The 17,979-nt window shown below is 37.4% G+C and overlaps 2 protein-coding genes across 2 annotated transcripts in view; one reads left to right on the forward strand and one right to left on the reverse strand.

Annotated features, from left to right (window-relative positions):
• LOC6032983 overlaps positions 1-17,979 on the reverse strand; it is a 430,596-nt gene that overhangs the window by 62,718 nt on the left and 349,899 nt on the right. The gene's annotated exons all lie outside the window — the stretch shown is intronic.
• Positions 13,921-15,301, forward strand: LOC119770700 (odorant receptor 49b-like). The gene is made up of 2 exons (XM_038266073.1): positions 13,921-14,300; positions 14,359-15,301. Exons 1-2 carry the CDS (start codon positions 14,097-14,099, stop codon positions 14,596-14,598), a joined length of 444 nt encoding a protein of 147 aa, XP_038122001.1. The 5' UTR covers positions 13,921-14,096; the 3' UTR covers positions 14,599-15,301.

Raw genomic sequence — 17,979 nt, forward strand, 5'->3', positions numbered from 1 at the left:
GCCGCTCCACCTCTCCGCACAAAATAACAAATCTTGTTATTTCTTTATGATTCCTTCTGTGTTATTGGTTTGTTATTGCAATAACAACATAATAACAGTTTAAGTTATTCTTCGAACAAATCTTTGTTATTGATTTTTGTTATTTTAACAACTAATCCGATCATCCCAATAACATATTTCGATCTTTTCACAATATCAAAAACTGACCTTCCCAAGTTATTTCCGTCTGCTCGGGAACACGTGACCGGAAGAGCTGTCGGAGAATCGGGCGAAATGTGGATATAAGTTTATTATTTTTTTTTCTGGATGTTTCTACAGTGGAGATGGAGGAAGTTTTTATTGTCAAAGGCAAGCAAAAGTTTTACGGTGAGTAAATCACGGTGAAATTTTAATGGCACTGCCGTGAAAGTGTAAATCTTCCGAACGACTGGACGATGATGCAGGTGTTAAATTTATGAAGACGTGTGGACTTGCCGGTAATGGAAATCTTACTCAAACAAGAACAGGCAATCGTGTACGTGTTTGCTGAAGAAAATGAATTCATGCCTTTCAAAGACATGCAAACGATAAGCTGTAGTCATACTGTGTTGATTGTAAAGAAAGTACACCCCGAGCAGACGGAAATAACTTGGGAATAACATTTTTTGTTATTTGAAAATACTAGGCCAATAACATTTTATGTTATTTATAACAAGATTTGTTATTCGTCGTTATTATTTTTTTGTTATTGGTTTGTTATTGTGATAACTGATTAATATCATTTTCAGTTATTCTTCGAACAAATCTTTGTTATTATTTTTTTGTTATTTTAACAACTAATCCGATCATCCCAATAACAGCTGAAGTTATTCTTCCATAACAAAAAATGTTATTCCAAAGTTGTTTTGGATTTCAACCAATATCAGACCAAAAACAAATTTTGTTATGATAACGTAAACTGTTATTAAACCCTTATGCAAAAATGGTTTTTGCAAGAATATTCCATAACATTTTCTGTTATTTTAACAGTATTTGTTATTGAAATGGTATGAATTTTGTTATTACCGTCTGCCCGGGTTCGCCAGCCACCACGGTGATGGCACGTGCACACGTTATGGGGGCTGGGGAGGGGGTCTCTGTGTGGTGATTTCGGTGACTCCTCGGTTGCGGTGTGGAGCTGCTTCATGCTTGGCAAACATTACAGAGCACACACCCAACCGCAACCACACTTACGTGCACAAGGTAATTTCAAATTGTTTACATTAACATTAAATCTAAATAATGGCGAATTTATTACAACGGTACCGAAAACGAAACGAAACTATACCACTGGGTGTCACTTGAGTGGGCGAAATTTGTTCAGGGAAATCGTTAGGAAAAAGCATGATTGTATGCGATGCTCAGGTTCAACTTTGTTCATGAGAGTATATCAATTTTGTCAACCCAGTCAAACCAACTGTCAGATAAAAACTTTCCTCCTAAACTTTCCCGCCGTCGACCATGTGTGTGTGGGCAACTTTTGGGTGTGCAATTTTCTTTGTTTGCAGCTGGCAGGTGAGTACATGTTGCTTGCCTCACCTCCTACTCCCTTCTCCCCCTTTACAAGCTGTGGTTTCCTTTCCCTAGTCGCCCTCTCAAAAACATAATGTTCTCCGGCGTAAAAAAAAAAAATGGTCGAGATTACTCGCTCTTGGTGCGCCTGTTGGGCATGTAAAAATTATCGACAAGAATTAGCATTCCCAGCATCGACACACCGGAGGTAAGCGAGCACCGTTGACTTGTTGGGTGGTGGTTCGAGTGTGTAACGGGAAATTAAGTGCGGTAATTCATTTTTAACACTCCCTCTCGTACACCAAACCCGGCTGTTGCCCTTGCTTTTTTTTACGTGGAAAAACTTTCAATTAGTGTTTTGCGGTTATGCTCCCCGGAAACGGCGGCATATCCGTGTGGAATTTTCGAGGCTTTCGACTTCAAGCATGCTTGCTGGAATTAATTATCAATTGAACCGTTTCACGACAGGGAAATTGCTTCAAATTAATCCCAGCAAGGCTCCGCGGATTGCCCCCGATGGAATTAAATTCCTCTGCGAGTGTTTTCAACGCAATGCCCGCTGACCGGTAGCAAAATTATGGGAAAGTATAATTTAAACTATAGAAATATTACACCTGGCTATGTTTACAGAGCTTGTGTCAGAAAAAATGTTAATAAAAGAAGCTGAAGCCATTAGGCCATGGAGTCGGTATAATAAATGATTATCACATGATTGTTGTGAACGACACTGTACTATATTTGAACAGTGATTAATATATTTTAGAACAAATAGTGGTCACGACGACAAAATTACACTTTTGCTGATTTTTTATGTTCTCAAATTTAATAAAGTCCAGATCTTGCCCTTGAAAATAAAACAACAATGTAGCTTGTTTCATTATTTGCCACGTGTACTAGATGTTTTCATTTGACATTGAACTAATTTAAAATTCGAAGAGGAACAAACGACAACAACAATACGAATAACACACGATGTTCTACTGCTCAACCTGTTATTTATTTTACACCGAGTCCAAACTTCAAGCACTCCTTTTAGTACCACGTGCCATTTGAACGGTTCTGGCATCAAAGTGTAGAACATTGCGTGTAATATCCGCGTATGCAATTTTTCCCAACAATCTACAAGACGTATAACAACAGTTCATTTATCAATCGAATAGTTGAACTTTTTTCATGAAGCTGACAATTTATCATTAATTTAAAGGTACAATGTCTACCAATTTTTGACGATATGCTGTCAGTGCAGATGAATCAAATATTGTTTCATTTAACCACGTCATTCTATAAAAAAAAAGTCCAGTGAACGGAAATTAACAGCTGCTGTACTTTAACCCACCACTTTTAAAAATCTCAAACCCATCATTATCCCTGCACCACATGCAACAAAACAAACAATACTTTTGGCGACACGTGTCATTTGCACAACTCCTTTAATCAAAGCGTGGACATGTTTTCTTCTGCGGCAAATGTGTTCAAGGTTCTGGGAGATTTGCGTCAATAGCACACACACACACAACTTACTTGGTGACACGTAAAAGAGGTAGGTTTGTTTATTATGTATTTTTTTAAATCAAAAACAACAACAACAAAAACATGTTTAAAAATATTGTTTAGCGACTTTGTCCCTTAAAGCTGGCCAGAAAATAAATACCTAAAATCTATAAATTCAAACTACAAGAAATAAACGTTAAAAATATTTGCAACCGCCTAAGAAAGCATTAGAATTAGCGATTTGGTTAAATAAATTAACGAAACTCTGCAAGCTGTTAAATAGTTTAAAAAAAACTTCCAAAACTTAGGATGTTTTGGTTGACGAGTGTTCAGTTGAGCGATTCTCGGCAGAAATCTTAGAAATAATCTTGATAACATCAAGAAAAACAAAACTTTAACCCTCTACTGCCCAAATTTTTCTTTCGAAAATATTTATTTTTCCCGTGTTCAGGAGGTCATTTTGAGCAACTTTTGTTCTACGAAAAACTTTACTTCTCTTGTTTTATGTTTTTCTTGTTTTATTTTTAGTTTTTTAATTTGCATTTATCTTGTTTAGTTTATGTTTGTTTTGGTAGTATTTGGCGTATTCTATCACCTAATATAATTACATTTTGCCTATCTAATTTTTTCACGTTTTTACAGTCACTTTTTCAATTTTTTGTATGTTTTTCACATTTTCTGCTATAGAATGGCACCATCATCATTTAAATTGCAAAACAATGCGTAGAGGCCTAGTCTGGGACACTACAAAAATTACTGCATACTTCTGTTTACTGAAAATATAGAAAATGTTAGTAAAAAACTCAGCCAAAGTTCACCCCTAAAAAAATGACATTTTTAAAAACAATGGCAAAGTCACATAAAACAAGTTAAAACTTCCAACCCATAAATTTTCTAAAATTTTAAGAGTTCTTCTTTCCAATGCTTTTAAAAGATCAAAAATCGATCGTAAAATTGATTTTTGGCGATTTTTTAGATCGAAGCCCGTCTAAAGGCGGGGTTAGGTTGTAAAGGGTTAATGTAGGCAAACATTAAAAAAATCTGTAACAATAATATAAACTAGTGTGACGTCACGGTCTCACGGACCCTCCCTCTCCATCTGGTCAACCCCCCCCTCTTCCTACCCCTAGAGCGTAACGTACTTTATGGACGACGGCATGTATGATTACTGCTTATTTTCTAATCATGAGTTTGCAATATAACTAAATAAAAAAAATGAGGAAATAATTTTCAAACTTTATTGAAATGTTTCAAAGTGTACGTTAGTTCTAAGTTATTCGCTTTTCCAATTTCATAGAAATTTTGAATTTTGTTGATGTTATGCTTGTCTTATTATGTTAGATAGATACTGTTAAGCAAAGTGGCTTACAAATTAATAAATTGGTCACAAATATTTATTTAACAATATTTTGGAATAAACTTTGAATTTTGAACAAATGAAGATAAAGTAAGAACAATTTTTGGCAGTCCAAAACAGCATCCGAAGGTATTACTTTTCGTATAAAGTGCTGAAAAGTTGAACATTTCTGACCTTGAATACACAGAAAAAAATATTTCTGTAAATTTACATTATTTATCATGTACCAAAAGGTATCATGATAAATGATGTATATTTCCATTAGATCCATTGGAAATTTACATTAGATTCATTGGAAATTTACATTAGTTTTGAAAATTTACATTAGTTTTGAAATTTACATTAGTTTTGGAATTTGCATTATTTCAAATCAACTAATTCTGAATGGCCAATGGGAATGAGAAGCTCGACTTGGATTGCAGTAGGAAAAGGGTGTGGCCTAAGTTCTATTTTAAAATTATTGAAGCGGGCAGCAAAAGGAAATTCTGATTCTAAAAAGTTGTTTCACAGGTAGGGGACGCTTTCTCGTCGACGGCCAAGTGGAATAACGCTGGACTGGAATCGAACATACGCCGGGTAGGATGTTCGGTGTTACTGCTGCTACCCGCTGCCAACTGAGCCATCTTCGCATTTTATAATCGAGCGGCTAAAGTATCAACTTGTTCAGGTCGAGGCACAGGCAGTGAGCCAGCGAAGTATGAGAGCGATAGAAAGAGAACCAAACATAACTATTTTTAGTTCGGGTAGTTTTGAAGTCAACGTTTGGCAGAAATATATTGGATATATGATTTACATTAAATAGGAATTTACAGGAAGCCGAACGCGGGTAGAAATTCATCAGATTTGAGTTTCCATGCTCAATGTTTCCATTAGATTCATGATTTACATTAGATTTAGATTTACATCGGAGTAATTTCCATTACTTTTTGCCCATTACATCATATTTCAACATTACATTGAGTGAGTTTACATAAGAAACAGCAATTACGTGCTGTGTAAATTTACATATTTTTTTCTGTGTATGTGCTACCACAAATTTTGTTAATTTGCGTGATGACTGGAAGGCAATTTCCTCACTTTAGAACAGGGGTGACCAAAGTTTTAATCGCGGGCCAAACGTGGCGAATACTTTATGAAAATCATGCCTGTCAAAATTCCTAGCCTCAAAATTTGGTCGCGAGTTGCTTTTCTCCTCTATATAAAGCAGTCATGCTTTTGAACGGGTTCTCCGTTCGTTCAAGTTCAAACAGCAACACGAAAAATAACAGCTCTGAGAACGAGCGCCCGTCTCTAAGAAACGTTCGTTTAGTAGGCTTTTTTGAAACGAACGGAGAAACTAGTTCAGAACTTCAACATTTTCCTTAGATAAGACCTCAGTAGACTAGCTAAACTTCATTGACTTTTAATCATCTGTTTACAAGGCAGTACTGTTAGCTTAGTGGTAACAAAAAGGTTTAGTAATCAGAGGTAATGAGTTCAAATCTCTTTTTTTCCTGAACACGAAAAGCACGAAAAAGTTTTTGAATCACGGTGACAATAAGATTTCGTCTCCATTTTAGTTGGAGGTGTATTCATATGATTTTTGCCTTTGAACTGTTTCCTTAGCCTTAGCCTCCCAGCTGGAGTTTCCCTTGATTTGTATAAAATGTTATTTCAGTAGGCGTCAAAAATTCAGCAAAAAAAAAAATATATTTAAAAAATAGAGAATCGAACTCACTGCTTTTGAATACTGTACTGGCATGTTACCACCGAGCTAACTAAGCTCTATACAAATCGTTTTACTAAATGTTTATTTAAGCTAAACAGTTGCCATAGAGAGACTCTTGCTACAGGCGGTTCACAGAACGCATTCCAAACTTTGAAGAGAACGTCACGAAAAAGTGAAGTTCTGTTTTTTTCCAACGAAAAGCAATATGGTTCCTGCGCTGTGGATTCAAGGGGTGGTTTGAAGAATGAGAACGAACGCAGAACGGGTTTCGTTCAAATTGCATGACTGATATTAAGGTTTACGCCTTGCAGCAATTACTAGAGTTTTGTGTCAATCGTGCTAGGCCTAGATTTTTTCATCACACTGCTTTGCAGGACTGAGAACTGTCAACATTGCGCACTTTGCACCTCAGTAGAGTGCTGCGGGATTATTTTCATCACAGTTCGCAAACTGAATTTCTATCACACCATCAAAACAAAACAAGTGCAATGCATCGACTTCTGACCCCAATCTAGTCACCAAGCTGTGGTGGCCGTGGCAGTTAAGTCTTGAGATGGTCTGTTAAAGGTTCTTGGATCGATTCTTGTAGTTGACACTTTTGGGTTTTTTTACGGGTTATTTTTTCTAATAAGCTCGAGACCATAATTATATCGGCCATCTTGTAACCGTTGGTCACAGTTCTTGAACGAACCTTTACTTTTTAACATAGTTCCTCAACCTACTATACTACACCCTACACTATCAGCGAAGGGATTTGCGTACCACTGCAATTAAGACAGGCTCGACAGCACTGCGTCGAAACTGCATCAAAAATGGGTTGGATTGGCAAATGGTGGAGTTTCCTTCCGGAAAAGATTAGAAGGGAGAAATGGAATTTTATCACCGATTGCAAAGATCGGAATCTTTTGCCATTCAGGCGTCTGTGTGGTTAGTCAAGTGTCCAAGTGTCAGTCCCGTTTTCGTACTGATCACGCTCTGCATTCCGGAAAAGGAAGTCAATAATCCGCAGGACCTCGGCAACCCACGGTTTTTGGTCGGTCCAGGCTTGTGAAGCCCAGCAACACCCGCTCGACATCCGGCAGCGGAATCCTGCCTGAAGCAGCAATAACAGCCATCAGCCGTTATTTGAGTCCAAAGATCCACCGTAAGCCAAGATGCCGGCGCAACACCACTGCATCCCGGCACCAAAGACCGCGATTCCACAGTCTTAACAAGTCGGAACACACTTCTTTGGGCTGGACGAGCTTTCTGAACTTCCAAAAATAAATAAATAAACAGCCTGCCATAGCAACGGAAATCATCGTCATCACTGTGAAGAAAAATCACTGTGATGAAAAAATACTGTGATGAAAATAATTGCGCAAGACTCTAGTAAAGTGCAAAATGCGCAATATGCTAATCAATTTTTATTTTTTGTTTATCAAAACGAATAATGAATTAATATTTTGATTTGAATGATTTGAAGGTCATAATGAACCTTTTTATGAACTGACACTCAAAATTACTTTGCTCTTCGAAATCTTTTTTTGGAGATTCGAGCTTATGACAATTGGATAACGAATTTGATTGACTACCATCTGATTCAGGCAGACAAAATGTTAAATTGAAGGAATAAGGCTGTTGCAAATATTTAACAAAACTGTTTTCGACCGCCACTCCCCTCACACCATTTTCGAAAAAAAAACTTTAAAATTTTAATGAAAACACAAGTACATTCAACAAAAAAAAAAAATTTTATTTCAAATGCCTAAAATAATAAAATCAACAATACTGATACACATTCAATATTACGCCCTTTTAGTGTGTTAGTCCTGGTTTAAAAATTCTGAATTTTTTTTTTTTTTTTGATAAGATCGGAAAATTTCACAAATGTTTCATATTTTTCTGTTTTTTAAATCTTTGCATGGCCATATCTCAACATCTAAGGGTCGTATCAGCAAAGTTCCAAAAGCAAAATATAGAAAATTTTGTCAGCTTTGTGCACTAATTTAAAAAAAAAAACTTCGACTATTTTCAAAAAAGTCGCCTAAAAATGGATTTAACTTGGAAACGAAGCACTTTATCAAAATTTCACTGAAGTGCTTTTTGATTGCAAATTTGATTTTATATCAAAAACTAACTTAATCCACCTATGTGGTTGGAGCCTTCCTCACTCATTACCAACAATGGCTGATTTGATGGGGTTGTACACAAATTTCATCTATTTTTTAGATCCGAAATAAAAAAGTACATAAATATCACTTAAGTGACCATATCTCGAGACAGGGTTGCCAGATCTTCAATGTTTTGGACTCGTTGGAAAGGTCTTTTGATAACCTAACCAACGATGGGTCGGATGCTGGAGCCGGACATAGTTTACATACATTTAAGTGAGATCCGGCTAAAAAAAAACATAAATATCACTTAAGTGACCATATCTCGAGACAGGATTGCCAGATCTTCAATGTTTTGGACTCGTTGGAAAGGTCTTTTGATAACCTAACCAACGATGGGTCGGATGATGGATCCGGACATAGTTTACATACATTTAAGTGAGATCCGGCTTCCAAAAAGTACATAAATATCACTTAAATGGCCATATCTCGAGACAGGGTTGCCAGATCTTCAATGTTTTGGACTCGTTGGAAAGGTCTTTTGATAACTTATCCAACGATGGGTCGGATGGTGGAGCCGGACATAGTTTACATACATTTAAGTGAGATCCGGCTACAAAAAAATACATAAATATCACTTAAGTGACCATATCTCGAGACAGGATTGCCAGATCTTCAATGTTTTGGACTCGTTGGAAAGGTCTTTCAACTACCTAACCAACGATGGGTCGGATGATGGATCCGGACATAGTTTACATACATTTAAGTGAGATCCGGCTTCCAAAAAGTACATAAATATCACTTAAATGGCCATATCTCGAGACAGGGTTGCCAGATCTTCAATGTTTTGGACTCGTTGGAAAGGTCTTTTGATAACCTAACCAACGATGGGTCGGATGATGGATCCGGACATAGTTTACATGCATTTAAGTGAGATCCGGCTTCCAAAAAGTACATAAATATCACTTAAATGGCCATATCTCGAGACAGGGTTGCCAGATCTTCAATGTTTTGGACTCGTTGGAAAGGTCTTTTGATAACTTATCCAACGATGGGTCGGATGGTGGATCCGGACATAGTTTACATACATTTAAGTGAGATCCGGCTTCCAAAAAGTACATAAATATCACTTAAATGGCCATATCTCGAGACAGGGTTGCCAGATCTTCAATGTTTTGGACTCGTTGGAAAGGTCTTTTGATAACCTAACCAACGATGGGTCGGATGATGGATCCGGACATAGTTTACATGCATTTAAGTGAGATCCGGCTTCCAAAAAGTACATAAATATCACTTAAATGGCCATATCTCGAGACAGGGTTGCCAGATCTTCAATTTTTTGGGCTCGTTGGAAAGGTCTTTTGATAACTTATCCAACGATGGGTCGGATGGTGGAGCCGGACATAGTTTACATACATTTAAGTGAGATCCGGCTACAAAAAAATACATAAATATCACTTAAGTGACCATATCTCGAGACAGGATTGCCAGATCTTCAATGTTTTGGACTCGTTGGAAAGGTCTTTCAACTACCTAACCAACGATGGGTCGGATGATGGATCCGGACATAGTTTACATACATTTAAGTGAGATCCGGCTTCCAAAAAGTACATAAATATCACTTAAATGGCCATATCTCGAGACAGGGTTGCCAGATCTTCAATGTTTTGGACTCGTTGGAAAGGTCTTTTGATAACCTAACCAACGATGGGTCGGATGATGGATCCGGACATAGTTTACATGCATTTAAGTGAGATCCGGCTTCCAAAAAGTACATAAATATCACTTAAATGGCCATATCTCGAGACAGGGTTGCCAGATCTTCAATTTTTTGGACTCGTTGGAAAGGTCTTTTGATAACCTATCCAACGATGGGTCGGATGGTGGATCCGGACATAGTTTACATACATTTAAGTGAGATCCGGCTTCCAAAAAGTACATAAATATCACTTAAAAGGCCATATCTCAAGACAGGGTTGCCAGATCTTCAATGTTTTGGACTCGTTGGAAAGGTATTTTGATAACCTATCCAACGATGGGTCGGATGGTGGATCCGGACATAGTTTACATGCATTTAAGTGAGATCCGGCTTCCAAAAAGTACATAAATATCACTTAAATGGCCATATCTCGAGACACGGTTGCCAGATCTTCAATGTTTTGGACTCGTTGGAAAGGTCTTTCAACTACCTAACCAACGATGGGTCGGATGATGGATCCGGACATAGTTTACATGCATCTAAGTGAGATCCGGCTTCCAAAAAGTACATAAATATCACTTAAATGGCCATATCTCGAGACAGGGTTGCCAGATCTTCAATGTTTTGGTCTCGTTGGAAAAATCTTTTGATAACCTATCCAACGATGGGTCGGATGGTGGATCCGGACATAGTTTACATACATTTAAGTGAGATCCGGATATATGTGAAAACACATTTTTACACATAACTTTTGAACTACTTATCGAAACATCAATCTGTATAAAACTCGATCTATGGGACCCTAAACCAAGTCGAATGCAACAGGTTCGGGTCCAATCGGTTCAGCCAGTGCTGAGAAACATGAGCTAGTTTGTTGGTCACATACATACATACACACACACATACACACACACATACACACAGACATTTGTTCAGTTTTTGATTCTGAGTCGATATGTATACATGAAGGTGGGTCTACGACGTTTTTATACAAAGTTCATTTTTAGAGCAGGATTATAGCCTTACCTCAGTGAGGAAGGCAAAAATAGAGTTGAAAAATTTTTGCGACCAATATTTTTTGAAAAAAAAATCAGTATTGATTCAAAAATTCATTACTCGCTCAAAGATTTTTTGCACAACCTGGAAATTACTGAAATGTTGGCATTATACATCCTCTAAAATATATCAAAACCCGATTTAATCCCACCTAGGGTGAGATAGAGCCTTTCTTACAAAAGGAAGATAACGGCAGTTAAATTTTTTTCAAAGAAATAGCAAAATAAAGAATGGTCCGTTCATAAATCAATTCAAAACTCAACATGATATTTTCATAAAACTGAAAAGCGCTGGTTTTTGCCTCATTTGCCATGGCCGGGTGTAAGCAGTGCTCGCACACAAGCATTTTCGATTTTTTAAATCAGAACAAATTATTTGTGAGGCAGAGTATTAGCTCACTATTTGCGATGTTCGTAATGTTTTCTGCCTATCGCTAAATTGTTTGTATTCTCTGAGTGTTTTTTGCACTTTTCAAAATATCAAGAATTAACGAGAAAACAAAATAACTCCGTCTTGCTCCAGAGCGTTAAAGTGGTTACAAAATGACTGGCAGAAAGATAGAATTTTCCGTGTTGTAAACGATGTAACGGTAAAGCCGCATAAATGTTCTTGAAAGCTTTGAAACGCCTATTGGAATTCACTAAACTGACATTTAGGCGTTAGGCAAAATTGTGAGCTTTCAATAAGCAAGCCAGAAAATTACGCAAGCCCGCGATGTGCGTTGTCACTGGCGCATGGGAAGCTTGTACGCTCACCAGAAATTCGTTCGCTCAGAGTTCGATCAGAGAATGAGCATGGGGCTTCAGAAAGAATAGCTGCTTGCGTCGTGTTTGCGTTCACTGAAGCTAAGAATAGATAATCATGATAGGCGATGTGTGATGAACGAGCAATCGATAAGGCAACTTGTACAAAAAGGGGGTTATCTAGTATCAAAACTCTATACGCGCAGCATTACGCGCCAGCATTACTCGCGTCTGCATGTGAAGCTCAACTTGACAACTTCGATCGTCTACGATTTTTTGCAGATTTTTCGAATTTATATATCTCGAGAAATGATTTGGGAACGAAGCTTGATTTGGCGTCGGAGCCAAAAGCAAACCCTATACCTTTCTTTAGTAAGAAAGGCAAAAATGGAAATTTTCTAAAATTTGAACGGTAAATCCGAATGAGGTCAAATTTGTTTCAGAACCTCGACTATGGTCTAGATTATGATTTGGAGAAAAAATTACGATAAAATGCCAAATGAATAGTTCTGGCATTTGGTGAAAATTGGCTTTTACCTTTTTTAGGGGTTTTTCCCCCTCACAGTGAATTAGTCCACAAGCTGTAAATCAAGAACCACATTACCGACATGGATGACAATTTTGGAGGATGTGGGGCTCGAAAAATGCATTTTTTTGGATAAATAAACGATTTCAATACTTTAATTTTCGACCGAATTTTCATTGGAAAACCGCCTGATCAGGTGAAAACACACTCCGAGTCCCCTTAAAAAATGGATAAATTAAAATTTGGTATGGAACTGGTTCAGGTTCAGCACATCCCCTTTCGAATGCGCCCAAGAGAGCTTAAATCCATAATGTGGGCTCGGAGAAACCCCCTACCACAAAATTGAGCACTTTTTTACACACACGGACGTCACGCGTGCTCTACAGTAAATTAAGCGCCAAAATTCGGATATTGGAGATAGACCAATTCTGTCATTGTCAAACGATCGGGCGTTGAAAATCGATCGTCTACGATTTTTTGCAGATTTTTCGAATTTTTATATCTCGAGAAATGATTTGGGAACGAAGCTTGATTTGGCGTCGGAGCCAAAAGCAAACCCTATACCTTTCTTTAGTAAGAAAGGCAAAAAGTTATAAAAGTTAAATAAATATATTTTTTCCAGTGTAGTCCGTATACATATCTACAACTTTGCTGAAGACACCAAATCGATAAAAAAATGCCTTCAAAAGATACAGATTTTTGAATTTTCATACATCATTTTTGTATGGACAGCTGTCAAATTTGTATGGAAGTTTATATGGACAATCAAATGATGCAAAATGGCTTCTTTGGGCATACCGAGGGCATCAAAAAAGTTTCAGCCGGATTAAAAAATACAAAAAAATAAAATTGAAAAGAAAAGACCGATTTCATAGAGAATTTCTCAGTATGTTGATGCATTGGCTTCGTTGGACACTTCAGAGGTTGAGCAGTTGGACATTTTAACCGATCGATGGTTTGTGAGTGCAAGTTAGGTGCTAAATTTCCCAAGATCCTGCCGCGAATTGACGTCAGCTCTTGCTATATAATATCAAGAAACAAACGTCGTACCAATCAGTTCCAATCAGGATGAAGCCTTGGACGCAGCTCAAAAACCGTGTGGACGGGATCGTTTTGCGGACCCTTGGCCTTTACCAGCGGCAGAAACCCTTCTGGTTGATGCGCTATCTGTTTGCGGTGAATGGCATCAGTCTTGAGTTAGAGTGCAGTGTTATCTGGAGATGGGTCTGGAACATTCATCGGATTTTGATTGGTTTGCACGCCGTGATCTTCGTAGTGGACCGGTTTGTGGCCGCCGTTGCAGCGGATGCGGAGTTCGATAAAAAATTGTTCCACTTACACCTTGTTTTCATTGTTGTGGTGATTTTTGTGAGGCAGCTGTGTCTCACGATGAAATTTAACACTGTTGAGACCTTAAGGAAGTATACGTTAGGCAATGATTTCCGGAAGAATGACGAGGAATTGCAGGAAAAAAGAAACAACACGTGGAACCATTTGAAAAAAATTGAGCTTGTAATAGTCGTCCAAGCCACGGTTACATTCATTGTATTCACCTTATCCAACGTCGAAAAAAGTTTATCCCTTCAGTTTCCTTTGGACTTGAGTGGTATCAGTGAACTTCTGCAAACTGTCTGTGCACACATCTACTCACTTTACTACTGCTGGCTTTGCTTCGCAATGGCAATTAATTACTACTCGCTAAGCGCTCTAATGATTTGTCTCGTAACTGAGCTTGAAATTGTTGGTGACGCTTTCAGAAAAGTGTTTGCAGAATCTCTGCAGCCAGGACAAGAATACAGGTTTGATTTGACAGACCAACAGATTCTTTTGTTTTAGCAATCACTTGAATCAAATATTAGAACGTGTTGCCAGCAACATGTGCAGTTCATACGAATGATCAACGTTTTCAAATCACTCACAAGTGAGCTGTTTCTTCTGGTGTACTGTGCTACTGTTAGCCTCACGGCTATAGAAATTTTTCAGGTCGTATCCACAAAACGGCTAGGCTTCTATGAGGTTTTCGTAATTCAAGATTTTTGCGTATTCTACGTGGAATTTTTCTGCTTTTGTTGGTTGGCTACCAAGATGAACGAAATGGTGAGATTGGACCATCGTTACAAGAAAAGCTACTCTTAAATTTCGGTTTCAATTCCAGAACTTCAGGATTGCTGGCCTCATCTACGAGCAGGAATGGTACCGAGAAATGCAGTACTCAGACAATTTGCCCAAAATGTACCGCTCCGTGAAGCAATCTTTGCTAATAGTCATGATCTTTGCCCAGCAATCCCTTGGAATCGCTGTCGGTGGAATTTATGAGCTATCAATGGAGCTTTTTATGGAACTGTTGAACAATTCGTATTCTTTGCTGATGTTTCTGAAGGAGATAACGAAATAATTTAGCTGTGTTTGATGGTAAGTATTGGTTGGAAAAATTAAACCAAAAAATAGGATATAGAGGAGCACGGGGCAAGTATGCGCACCTAACAAACATCAAATGAATTCATAACGTGTTGCTAGCTAATAGCGTGGCTCACCGAAATATGAAAAAGACAAAAGTGTTTAATTTCGAGCACCTCAACCGAAGTTTCCAAGCAATATGACTCCAGAAGCTAGCCTGAAAATTTGAGCGCAGTAGGTTAAGGTTTAGTTGTTCAAGTTGTTTAGTAACTAAATTTAAATTTAAATTTATTTAAATTAAAATAAATTTAATTTATTTATTTTTTAACTTTTCTTCGACAAAGTTTTCCTATACTCGATGAAATTTTCTTATATTAGAGATTTCTTAAAGGTTTTGATAAAAATAATTATATTAAATTATTAGCGTTTCATAATCAATTCAGGTGGTGGAAGCACCTTGAACAGCTTAACCACTTGAGCTCAAAATTTCAGGCTAGCTTCAGAGGCCATTTTGCTTGAAAATTCTGTTTACGGCGTTTGAAATTAAACACTTTTGTCTGTTTCTTATAACCGTGAGCCACGATACTAGCTATTTTCGTTATGCCACTGTCGAAGTTGTAAATTAATAACTACGATGCACAGTGGTCCAGATCGCAAAATAAGGTGGAAAATGGATTTTCCGTAAAATGATGAAGTTTTGGACCTTTGGTGTCTTCAGAAGAGTTGTTGCATATAGAAAGGGGCAACTTTTGGTTTGGTTGAAAATTAAGGTGGTTCACTATTAGGGTGATTTTGAAAATCTTACTTTTCAGGAATATTTTTGGGATTTTTTTTGTCTTCTCGAAAGTTGACGGGCTTGCCAATCCAAACAACTTTGTCGAAGACACCAAAATTTTATCTCGTAATCTACGCCTTCTACGACCAAATTTATAGAAAGCATCTGAGAAAACCTTCAAAATTCAGTTTTTTGAACGTGGCACTTTTAAAGCTCTAAAAAACAAACATTTTTATTGCTTAACAGGTCAGTTTGGGCTTAAGGGTCAAAAGTTAAAGCGATTTTAAAGTAAAAAAGAATCAAATTTAAAACTTAAAAAAGGCGCAAGCTAAATTTTAAGCGCCAGATTGCATTTGAAAGAGGAGATCTAGCACTACAAACGCTGAGAAAATCTCAGGGGTGTTTTACTATTAACTCGAGATATCGCCATTTGAAAAAGTCTAATTTTCAAGAGAAAACCTTTTGAGATCACCCTAACGAATTTCGAAAATTGTCCAAATTTATGTTTTTCCTTGTAATTTTGGCCCCTGTATCTGAATATGTCCTCAGAATTGACCCAAAGTGTCGAAAAATTGGTTTTTGGTCATATTTTGGGTTTGAATGATAATTTTACATGGAAACACAAAATATGACCAAAAATCGACTTTCGACACTTTGGATCAATTCTGAGGACATATTCAGATTTAGGGGCCAAAATTACATGGAAAAACATAAATTTGGACAATCTTCGAAATTCGTTACGGTGATCCCAAAAGGTTTTCCCTTAAAAATTAGACTTTTTCAAATGGCGATATCTCGAGTTTAAAGTAGAACACCCCTGAGATTTTTTCAACATTTGTAGTGCTGGAACTCCTCTTTCAAATGCAACCTGGCACTTAAAATTTGGCTTGCGCCTTTTCGAGATATTTAAGTTTTAAATTTGCATCTTTTTTACCTTAAAATCGCTGTTATTTTGACCCTTAAGTCCAAATTGACTTGTCAAGAAATAAAAATGTTTGTTTTTTAGAGCTCTAAAAGTGCGGCGAAAACCACTTTTCTCTAAAACTTAACCCTGAATTGCCACGTTCAAAAAACTGATTTTTGAAGGTTTGCTCTGATGCTTTCTATAAATTTGGTTGTAGAAGGCGTAGATTACGAGATAAAATTTTGGTGTCTTCGACAAAGTTGCTTGGATTGGCAAGCCCAACAACTTTCGAGAAGACAAAAAAATTCCCAAAAATATTCCTGTAAAGTAAGATTTTCTAAATCGCCCTAATAGTGAACCACCCTAATTTCCAACCAATTCAAAAGTTGCCCCTTTCTATATGCAACAACTCTTCTCAAGACACCAAAGCTCCAAAACTTCATCATTTTACGGAAAATCCGTTTTCCACCTAATTTTGCGATCTGGACCACTGTGCGATGGCAAGATCAAAAATTTGAAGTAATAATAACTAACCAGTTTTCATTTACCTAACCCACGATTTAATTTTAAAATTTATTACGTCAATCGTTCTGTTGTTGTTGTTGTACTATGTAGATTTCAGCTAATCAAAACATTTTTTTTTGAAGTTTAATTAGTTTAACTCGACCTGTTGATTGCCTGATACATCCCCAAATAAAGTGTAACAGTTTCTCAATGCCGCCATCTTAAACTACTCGCAGTCAGATCACTTTGAAGCATTTTTGGAGCCATATTTTAGGCCAAAGAACCACATCTTGAAAATAAAAGTAACAGTAACGTCAAGCGATTATCCAAAGCAAACTTTTTACGAGGAAAATTGATAATCGACTTTGCACTGTAGTATGTTTAAATGGAAAGCTAGTTTATTATTTATAATTTAACAATGATTCATTGAAATAGTGATTATCAGCAAGTGTTATGGAAATAGAATCAAAGTGCTTTATCAATATGTGGTGTTTTTTTTTATTGTTACCAAAACCCAAATCCAATCAAAATTTCCTCTTCCTTTCTTTCGACTGAAGGTCATGAAAACAGCATCGGAAAATGCACGACAATATCTCGCCTTCCAATATCATCAATTCAACATTCCCGCGTTGGAAGCACTCCAAAAGAACACGTCATCTTTCCGTCACAGTCCTATTACTACACATCTGCATTGTGCATAAAGTCCCCTTGCTCGAAAAATGCACTCCCGACGTCGTCGTCCTCGTCATAATGTTTGACGTGGATGGATTGTTGCGGAAAATGGGCACAGCTGTTCCGAAATCGCACCACTTCCAGGAAATCCGTGAAAAGAGTCCGGAAAACGTCCTTTGTTGGTTGGAAAATTTTCTCGAGACGCACTCCAACTTCCACGAGGTTCAGCACAGTTCGTGCTCCAACTGCACGGCGAGTGTTCGGTGTGAGAGTTGTGTGAGTGCTGGGGACATGGTTCTACCAGTGATTCCAATTGATGTGGATTTTAGTCCGGAAAAGCACTTGATTTTTTATAGTTCGTGACTAGCGGGAAATAAGCTCGTTGAAGTGCTTCGAAGGATGCAATGAATTTTAATATTTTTTTTTTCGAATGCGGACGTCAGTATCAATGTATCGAAAGCATGCTGCAACAGTTCTAGTATATTAATGTGACTTCATGATATGAAATGCACATGTGAGTAAAG

This window comes from Culex quinquefasciatus, chromosome 1 (genome assembly GCF_015732765.1).
Source record: "Culex quinquefasciatus strain JHB chromosome 1, VPISU_Cqui_1.0_pri_paternal, whole genome shotgun sequence".
NCBI classification, from domain to species: domain Eukaryota; kingdom Metazoa; phylum Arthropoda; class Insecta; order Diptera; family Culicidae; genus Culex; species Culex quinquefasciatus.